The 9,852-nt window shown below is 46.9% G+C and overlaps 2 protein-coding genes across 11 annotated transcripts in view; one reads left to right on the top strand and one right to left on the bottom strand.

The window, feature by feature from the left end:
* Nucleotides 1-9,852, top strand: part of POF1B (POF1B actin binding protein) — a 482,431-nt gene that overhangs the window by 61,278 nt on the left and 411,301 nt on the right. The window lies entirely within an intron of this gene.
* The window catches only part of ZNF711 (zinc finger protein 711), a 28,554-nt gene that overhangs the window by 14,010 nt on the left and 4,692 nt on the right, over nucleotides 1-9,852 (bottom strand). For 7 of the 9 annotated variants that reach the window (XR_011364757.1, XR_011364758.1, XM_069985647.1 and 4 more), the window contains exons 2-3: nucleotides 3,844-3,947; nucleotides 3,200-3,730 (exon numbers count right to left, since the gene is read on the bottom strand). Coding sequence is in view for 7 of the 9 variants with exons in the window: in XM_069985647.1 (XP_069841748.1) it covers nucleotides 3,200-3,730; nucleotides 3,844-3,922 (610 nt within the window). In the remaining 2 variants the exon portion in view is untranslated. Of the gene's footprint in view, nucleotides 1-1,577; nucleotides 1,724-3,199; nucleotides 3,731-3,838; nucleotides 3,948-9,852 lie in introns of those variants that run through there. The other 2 variants (XM_069985653.1, XM_069985652.1) reach the window with 2 other exon arrangements.

Genomic DNA, 9,852 nt, shown 5'->3' with positions numbered 1-9,852 from the left:
AGCCTGAGAGCCAAGGTTCCTTACTCCTGTCATTATCCTCAAACATCTAGATTTCTTGTGGGAATGTTCCACTTGTCCCCCTGGATATAAGTGGCTGCTGCCCAGGCCCAGTTCCTGATTCTAAGAACAAGGGACATGGGGGCACAATTAGCTTTACTTTGAGCATCCACCTAGTGCTAGGCTTGGCACCGGAGTGACACAGAGGATATGCATGGGAAAGGCTCATGAAAGATAAGCTCTTCTTCAAGTGTTAGGGCCTGATTACATGTGACGATTATCGTGAGAAAAATTGTTATATCATTCGAATTTGCACGATAATCGTTCTGTGTAATTGCAGGCAACGAGCGAAAAATAGTTTGTGTGTCGTTGATCACTGATTTAGATCTGAACCTAAAATCATTGTTAATCGTTCGCTGTAATTCCGCATTTTTTCACTAATTGTTCAGTGTAATTGCACATTGTTCATTGTTTTGCCGTGATTAAATGGAGTAAACGATCATAGTAACAATCGTAACTAATGACCATCGTTCTGTGTAATATGGTGAACAATTTCAGGTTAACGATAAACGATCTTGTTTGCGATCGCTTATTGTTAACAATTGCTCTGTGTAATAGGACCGTTACAATCCACATTACTATCCACAAATATAAAGGGTGATAGCCATAAAAAAATCTTATGGGTCTGCCTAAGACAAATGCAAGGAGCTGAACACTAGACACCAATATTACACAAGGTATAGCCAGCATTATAGTGTACAACTACAGTCACTATTCTGCAGGGGTTAGGGCTGAAACGTCATAGTGTGAGCTTCACAGCAATTACATTCTAGGGAGTTTCATTGCTGTACTTTTACCTGATGTTAGAAAAACTGTCTGGCCCCTTCATTAAAGGGCTCAATTAAGCCGTAAGGTGGAGTCTGTCCACCAGCAGAATAGTGAGCGCAGCTCTGGAGTAAAATACAGGATGCAACTCAGGATCATTAATATAATGTATGTACACAGTGACCCCACCAGCAGAATAGTGAGTGCAGCTCTCGGGTATAATACAGGATGTAACTCAGGATCAGTAATGTAATGTATGTACACAGTGACCCTTACCAGCAGAATAGTGAGTGCAGCTCTGGGGTATAATACAGGGTGTAACTCAGGATCAGTACAGGATCAGTAATGTAATGTATGTACACAGTGACCCCACCAGCAGAATAGTGATTAAGTAGCTCTAGGGTATAATACAGTATGTAGCAATGTGCAAGATAAGCAATATAATGTATTTATAATGAGTGATACAATAGTTTAATTCTTTCTGCCAGTGGTCACTGCATACAGATGTATACGCTCATTACAGCTCCCATTGAAGCCAATGATAATCTGTATACAAGGAGCTCCCCCTGTTGGTGGCACATAGAGCTCATAACTATTTGAAAGAAAGAGAAGGATATCAACATACAACTCACATCTGAAATGGTGACAAATAGTGGGGGTGTAGTTTACAGATTGTAGAGAACAGGCAGATTAGTCTCTCAGAGGTCTATCTGTACAGTCTACTGTATGTGCGAGTACTTACACAACCAACGTACAATGGCATGTGATGGGTGAGTGACAATAATCTTTCGGGCTCTTATTTATGGGGTCATGATCCCCTCTGTGCCTCATGAGGAATACAAGCTTAAGGAGCCCCACATGAAAGCTGGGCTCTCTGAGTTTGATACCTCAAGTAAATACACTGTGAACAGAAAAAAAACAAGGGCAGGGTTTAGAAAAGCCTTAATGTTAATAATGACTATGTAAGTGCCCCTTCCCAAGCAAAATAACCACACACCATATGGAATATACAGCACTTCTTTCAGCTGTTTTCAAAGGGGTCCACAAGATCTTACTAGTGACTACCTGACAGCTCCTAGGTTCTTGATGACATACCAAGGCTGCCATGCTGGAAGACTAATGTGTCTAGGCCTTTAGTGCTTTACCATCAGCCTCTGAGCTGTCAAGACGCCTCTAGGGACCTGAGGGATGACATGTACACACTGGGGAGCAGGTAAGTACATAATGTGTGTATAAAACAACTTGGCAGTGCCAAGAATGATGAATAAAGGAAGATAATATTCAGGCATAAAATGTAGTAGAAACCCTCAGTGACAGGAGGCAGGGAGCTCCCTTATAAACTTAAAGGGGAACTCCTAAAGAAAGATATAACCCTGTTCAATCCACAACAATAATCTAAGCTTGTGTGTAATAGGTTTCTATAACAAGAATTATTTTTGTCTGCAGCACATCCTGACACCCCGAGGCTATGTTCACACAATGGAAAAAATAACTGCAAATAAGGCCGATTTCACACTGCATTTTTTGCAATCAGTTTTTTTTCATCTGCTTTATGTCTTTTTTAGCGTACACAAACACATGGTCAACCATGTACGCTAAAAAAAACTCGGATGTGTTTTGATATGTTTCTTGATTCATTTTTTTAATCAACGGAAAAACGATGAAAGAAAAGAAAAAACGGATGAAAAAAAGCGCAGTGTGAACCCAGCCTAACAGCCATGGTTGCAAAACATTGGCTGATATTAACGGTCAAAATCATTAGTAACGGCCAATGGTTTGCAACAACAGCCATTATTTGCAGTTACTTTGTGAGAACATTGCCTGAAGCTGCTGAAAATCCACACTTCCTGGTCTCCACTCCTGTCTTCCCCCCCCTCTTCTGATACAGAAGTCACATGATCTCTGTCTTCTGTTGTCAGGCAAGCAAGAACGCCTCATCTGTAATCCCGCCCACCACTGACATCACACAGTGATCACCTGACCAAGGGGGCAGGAGAACAACAGCCTCTTTGAGTAGTATAGGGGAAAGGAGACACTGTTGTTTCATCTCTCTAATATATCTATATAGATGAATAGGTAGATAGATACTGTGTTTACTCTGCAAAACAGAAGCAGATGGAGTCAGGGGCGGGTACCCTGCAGTTCGTTCAGAGATGCAATGTATGCTGAAAGATGTAGTTTTCTGGCCAGGTGACAAGATGTAAACCTGGGATCATTTGTAAAAGTTTAAATCTGGGTCTAGGAGCAGCGTAAGCAAGTGGGAAAGGTGTCAGACAATGGGCGGGGGATCGGTGGGTGCCTTTTTTTTATGGGATTGCTGGAGTTCCTCTTTAATGTTTTCTTTAGACTATGCACACTTACTTAGAGCTTTACTTACATGATATCATCAGGTAATCTTCAGCAGGTCCTTTCATATCATCCTCATCCTCTGTTTTAATGGTTACGGAGGAGCCAGTAGCCTGTATGTCAGGGGAGTGGATTATGGCATCGGAGTCACAGCTGGCCACCAAAACCTCCTGTGACACCATGGTGGGAGAGTGAGATCCTGACATTGCATCGTGTACCACATGGGCCAAGTGACCATCAGTCCCAGCGACAAGATCGGCCACAAACACTTGGTCGGTAACAGTTTCAGTTATGATGTCAGATTCCAAAACATGATGGCTGCTCTCCAGCTCCGCCTCTAAAGCGATGTCTGTTTCCAGGACGGCCTCTGGTACAATGACGCTCTCTGTAACAACGTCATCCTCGCTGATGATGTCAGGACCCTGCACAACTTCATCAGATAGCTCCTCCTGTGCCAACGTGAGGTCATCATCAGTAATGACATCAGAAACTAACACGGCCTCCGGAACAGAGACGACAATGTGGTCACCATCGACGTGGGCTGTGCCTGCCATCCCGGCCACTGCAGAGAGCAAGGGAGATAGAAAATGTTTAGACCCACATTATAGTCATTGATTTATTACAATTATCTGATAGCACTAGGATGTGTATGTTAAAAATAATAGATGACCGTACCAAAGTCCTGCATGATCATCGTATGAGGAATTTTGGCTTCTTGTATCTGGAGTTCCAGCCCTCCGCCACCCGGATCCATGGTTATTCCAAGTCATTCACAAAACCTGCCAGCACATAAAGCCACATGTCAATCGATGAGGATGAGCTATACGCAGGGGGGATTATATACAGGGTTCACAGGAGTCAAGCATCATATAGCAAATGGCACCATGTACAAGATGCTTAGTGCTATCACATACACAACCTAAAAGTACAGCACGGACATGTACATGGTATGGGTACAAACAGCATTAGTAGACGTCAGTATGATAATATGACAGAATATATTAGTGATAGATATAGTATGGAGGTGACAGATACATAGTACTGAGGTGGCAGCCACATGGTATGGTGTAAGGAGAACATCTATGGAAATGACCAGTACACATCATGGGCGAGATGCGTACATACACGACTAGGTGATGGGTACTAAGAGGTGATAATATGGGGGTGACTGGCAAACAGGACTATAGTGATATTTATATACACTCAATGGCAAAAAGGATGTACGTGTGTAAATGGAATGATGATATAATTGTGACGTAATGATATATAAGTGATAAATAAACCATACAATTGTGCAGAGGCTCTAGGACCCTGTTGGTGCCTTTAGCCTGGATACAAGATGGAACACAGTTGGACATACAGGTCCCATATGGTGTCCGGCAGTACAGTCACCACAGACATTACAGCTGGTCCTGTAGATCCTGGACATTGGTCGGATGTGGTGCTGCTCACCATAAATGCTGGATGGGTGATAAATCTAGTGAAGTGTTACAATCCGGAGGGGACATTACAGGAGAACCCTGTGCAGCTGGAAGCCATGAGAGACAACACGTGGCCGCCGCAGGATGTTCTGTATGTATTACTGAGCTGTTAGTGCTCTTGTATCATTACTAGGGGTGACCAGTGTCCTATGCGACGGCTTCCCACATCATCACACCAGCAGGGGACAGGGTTTCCTCCCCCACATTACACACCTGAAGAGGGTAGTGTGTCCTCCCACATCATCAAACCAGAAGGGGGTAGTGTGTCACACTACAGCACAGACAGGATGCTTCAACCAGATAGTCACGAGATCCCAAACAGTACCAAGAATAATCGCTAAAGATAGCTGAGATAGTCCATAGCTGTCCAGGTTTCTCATTCACAACAACACTGCATATGAAGGTTCCCCATCCCTGCCCAAAACAGGGTAAAAGTTTTTTTTTAAATGGCAGACAAACTTTAAGCTGGTCCCAAGCTTAAAGGGAACCAATCAGCCCGTTTGGGCTGATTTGGTTCCCTTGAGCATTGTATAAAGCACCTGGAGCGGCCCCTGCACGTACCGGCCTCGGCCACAGCAGGTGCTTTATAACAGAGAAAATGACTTTTATTCCTCGGCTCGTGACTAGATACGAGCGGGGAAGTAGTCATGGTGGGCGACTCCCCGCTCGTATCTAGTCACTGCACTCTGCCTGTCAGCGCGCTCGGCGGGATGATTGACAGGCAGAGAGGCCAGTAACGGACCTCTCTGCCTGTCAATCATCCCCTCTGAGCGCGCTGACAGGCAGAGTGCAGTGACTAGATACGAGCGGGGAGCCGCCCACCATGACTACTTCCCCGCTCGTATCTAGTCACGAGCCTGGGAATAAAAGTCATTTTCTCCGTTATAAAGCACCTGCTGCGGCCGCGGCCGGTACGTGCAGGGGCCGCTCCAGGTGCTTTATACAATGCTCAAGGGAACCATATCAGCCCAAACGGGCTGATTGGTTCCCTTTAAGGCCCTATTCCACTGTAAGGAGCAAATGAGCGCTGTCAGCGCTCGTTGCCACCGATATTTCACACGGCGGCAGCAAGCGGGTAAGTGCAGGGGGGGCTGCAGGGAGGCGCGGGGGTGCTCCCAGGTGATCGCTAGATCGTCCGGGCAGCCCATAGAGGATAGTGGCAGTCTGCTGCTGCCTTTCGCTTCTATTCCTCAGAGCGACGGCAGCAGATCGCTGCTATCACAGTCATTTGTTTTTCAACATGCTTGAAAGACAAACAACGCAACAATCAGCCGACATGAACGATGTCGGCTGATCGTTGCCTTCCATTCCATGGGACGATTATCGGCCGTAACAACCGATATCGTCCAAATACGGCCGATAATCGTTCCATGGAATAGGGCCTTTAGCCATCAGGCTATGTATGAGAAAACATTAAAGTGTAATATAAGGAGTATGAGAGTTGTTGTGACACCTGCAATGTAAGACTAGTAATCTGTATGACCACCTATAAAGGGTGTCAATCTAAAAAAAACTTTTGACATGTCATTAAGACATAAAAACAGAAAGTGCAACAGCAACCTACAGGTGCAAGCGCTTACTGTATATACTCTGGTGACATGGTACACTCTGTTTGACTAAATAGTTTGCTAAGATACACATTTTTTCATATCTACAGGGCAGGTTTTTATCGTGTGTACACGGGGGTGGGGGTGGTATATACGGTAAGCACTTGTACCTGTCGGTTGCTGTTGCACTTTCTGTTTTTTGGTCTGTACATAAGCCACATGCAGCATGCAACCTGCAGTGTGAACACAGGCATAGAGGTGCTGCCATTTTTTCTTATTTTATATGATTGGTTCGGGTCTAATATGGTAATATTAGGTGCATGAAAACGTCAAACAGCAGCTGTTCGACACTGCAAACAACAGCCGCCTTGAACAACGTCTGTTGTTTATACACTGTGTGAACATAGGCAAGTACATGGTATACAGTATACAGGTATACTGAAAATAACAAGAAATCAAGAACACAAATGTGGTAAATGACAGACATGGGAAGACAGGCCCTTGGGGGTCTATCCTCTTATCAGCCCTGGCTGTACATACAGGATTTAGGGGTCTCTCCTCTCATCAGCCCTGGCTGCACATACAGGATTTAGGGGTCTCTCCTCTGTCAGGCCCAAGAGTATTGTCAGTGAGTATTTGGGGTTTCTCCTCTCAGGCATGGTCTGTATGGACAGGATTTGGGCGTCTCCCCTCTACCTCAGGCTGTATGGACAGGATTTGGGGGTCTATCCCCTCTCTCAGGCCCCGGCTGTATAGAGACTATTTGGGAGACTCTCCTCTCTCAGGCCGTATGGACAGAATTTGGGGACCTCTCCTCTTAGGCCTAGGTTTTATGGACATAGAAAGTAGGTACTCCACACAAGGAATGGCAATTAAGGTAGTTTTATTTACATAAGTGGTAAAGGAGAAAATAAGTAATGTTTCGGTCTACATGGGTGCTGGTCGCTTGGGTGAGAAATCCAGGGAGTGCAGTAATGTTGTCAGCTCTTTTGGCAGCGTCTCCCACAGTTGGTACAGCATCCGCCGACGCACACCGCCCAGCCTGAACCCGGACAGACCATACACCAGGACTTTTAAAGTGACTCTGTACCCACAATCTGCCCACCCCAAACCACTTGTACCTTGGGATAGCTGCTTTTAATCCAAGATCTGTCCTGGGGTCCGTTCGGCAGGTGATGCAGTTATTGTCCTGAAAAACAACTTTTAAACTTGCAGCCCTGTGCCCAACGGCCGTGGCCTAGAGTGTGTATGCATTAGGCTGGCACAACCTCTCTGTCCCACCTCCCCGCCCTCCTCATCTTTAGGAATGCTCCAGGCAGATTTTCTCCTATTCATCACCTGTGTCAGCACGGCACATGGGCTGGATCGTTAAGGCACCTGTGCAGAGTTCAGAAAAGTGATGAATAGGAGAATACCTGCCTGGGGCATTCCAAATAATGAGGAGGGCGGCGAGGAGGGACGGAGAGGGTGTGCCAGCCTAATGCACACACAGTCTAGGCCATGGCAGTTTGGCACAGGGCTGCAAGTTTAAAAGTTGTTTTTCAGGACAATAACTGCATCACCTGCCGAACGGATCCCAGGACAGATAATGGATTAAAAGCAGCTATCAGAGGTACAAGCGCTTTGCGGGGGACAGATTTTGGTTACAGAGTCGCTTTAAGGTTGTAATAGTATCAAGACTCCCATACCCAGCACAGGAGCTGAGAACATTACTGCACTACCTGGATTTCTTACCCAAACTACATGCTTCCATTGCATCTGATGAAGGTCATGTAGACCAAAACATTACTTATAATGTTAATAAAAATACCTTAAATTGCAATTCTTTGTGCGGAGTGCCTACTTTCTGTGCTTACATGGGCCTGACCCTTCTCCAGCGCTCCCTTAATAACGCGACTAGTATGGGGATCCACGACACAGGTTTTATGGACAGGATTTGGGTGTCTCTCCTCTATCTCAGGCTATATGGGCAGGATTTGGGGGTCTCAGGCTGTATGGACAGGATATGGGGGTGTCAGGCTGTATGGACAGGATTGGGGGGTGTCAGGCTGTATGGACAGGATTGGGGGGTCTCTCCTGTGTCTTAGGCTGTATGGACAGGATTTGGGGGTCTCTCCTCTCAGGCTGTATGGACAGGATTTGGGGGTCTCGCAGGCTGTATGGACAGGACTTGGGGGTCTCGCAGGCTGTATGGACAGGATTTGGGGGTCTCATCTCAGGCTGTATGGACAGGATTTGGGGGTCTCTCCTGTATCTCAGGCTGTATGGACAGGATATGGGGGTCTCTCAGGCTGTATGGACAGAATTTGGGGGTCTCTCCTGTGTCTTAGGCTGTATGGACAGGATTTGGAGGTCTCTCCTGTACCTCAGGCTGTATGGACAGGATATGGGGGTCTCTCCTGTATCTTAGGCTGTATGGACAGGATTTGGGGGTCTCGCAGGCTGTATGGACAGGATTTAGGGGTCTCGCAGGCTGTATGGACAGGATTTGTGGGTCTCTCCTCTTAGGCTGTATGGACAGGATTTGGGGGTCTTGCAGGCTGTATGGACAGGATATGGGCGTCTCCTGCATCTTAGGCTTTAAGGACAGGAAATGGGGGTCTCTCAGGCTGTATAAACAAGATATGGGGGTCTCTCCTGTATCTTAGGCTATATGGACAGGATTTGGGGGTCTCTCCTCTCAGGCTGTATGGACAGGATTTGGGGGTCTCTCCTCTCAGGCTGTATGGACAGGATTTGGGGGTCTCTCCTCTCAGGCTGTATGGACAGGATTTGGGGGTCTCTCCTCTCAGGCTGTATGGACAGGATTTGGGGTTTCTCCTCTCAGGCTGTATGGACAGGATTTGGGGGTCTCACAGGCTGTATGGACAGGATATGGGGGGTCTCTCCTGCATCTTAGGCTGTAAGGACAGGAAATGGGGGTCTCTCAGGCTGTATAAACAAGATATGGGGGTCTCAGGCTGTATGGACAGGGCTTGGGGGTCTCTCAGGCTGTATGGACAGGATTTGGGGGTCTCAGGCGGTATGAACAGGATATGGGGGTCTCAGGCGGTATGAACAGGATATGGGAGTCTCTCAGGCTGTATGGATAGGATATGGGGGTCTCAGGCTGTATGGACAGGATATGGGAGTCTCTCAGGCTGTATGGACAGGATTTGTGGGTCTCTCCTGTATCTTAGGCTGTATGGACAGGATTTGTGGGTCTCTCCTCTCAGGCTGTATGGACAGGATATGGGGGTCTCAGGCTGTATGGACAGGATTTGGGGGTCTCGCAGGCTGTATGGACAGGGCTTGGGGGTGTCAGGCTGTATGGACAGGATATGGGGGTGTCAGGCTGTATGGACAGGATATGGGGGTGTCAGGCTGTATGGACAGGATATGGGGGTGTCAGGCTGTATGGACAGGATATGGGGGTCTCTCCTGTGTCTTAGGCTGTATGGACAGGATTTGGGGGTCTCGCAGGCTGTATGGACAGGATTTGGGGGTCTCGCAGGCTGTATGGACAGGATTTGGGGGTCTCGCAGGCTGTATGGACAGGATTTGGGGGTCTCGCAGGCTGTATGGACAGGATATGGGGGTCTCAGGCTGTATGGACAGGATATGGTAGTCTCTCAGGCTGTATGGACAGGATTTGGGGGTCTCTCCTCTCAGGCTGT

Source organism: Dendropsophus ebraccatus, chromosome 10 (genome assembly GCF_027789765.1).
Source record: "Dendropsophus ebraccatus isolate aDenEbr1 chromosome 10, aDenEbr1.pat, whole genome shotgun sequence".
Lineage (NCBI taxonomy): Eukaryota > Metazoa > Chordata > Amphibia > Anura > Hylidae > Dendropsophus > Dendropsophus ebraccatus.
The sequence above is the reverse complement of the archived record's forward strand: the minus strand, read 5'-3'. Positions and strand labels throughout refer to the sequence as shown.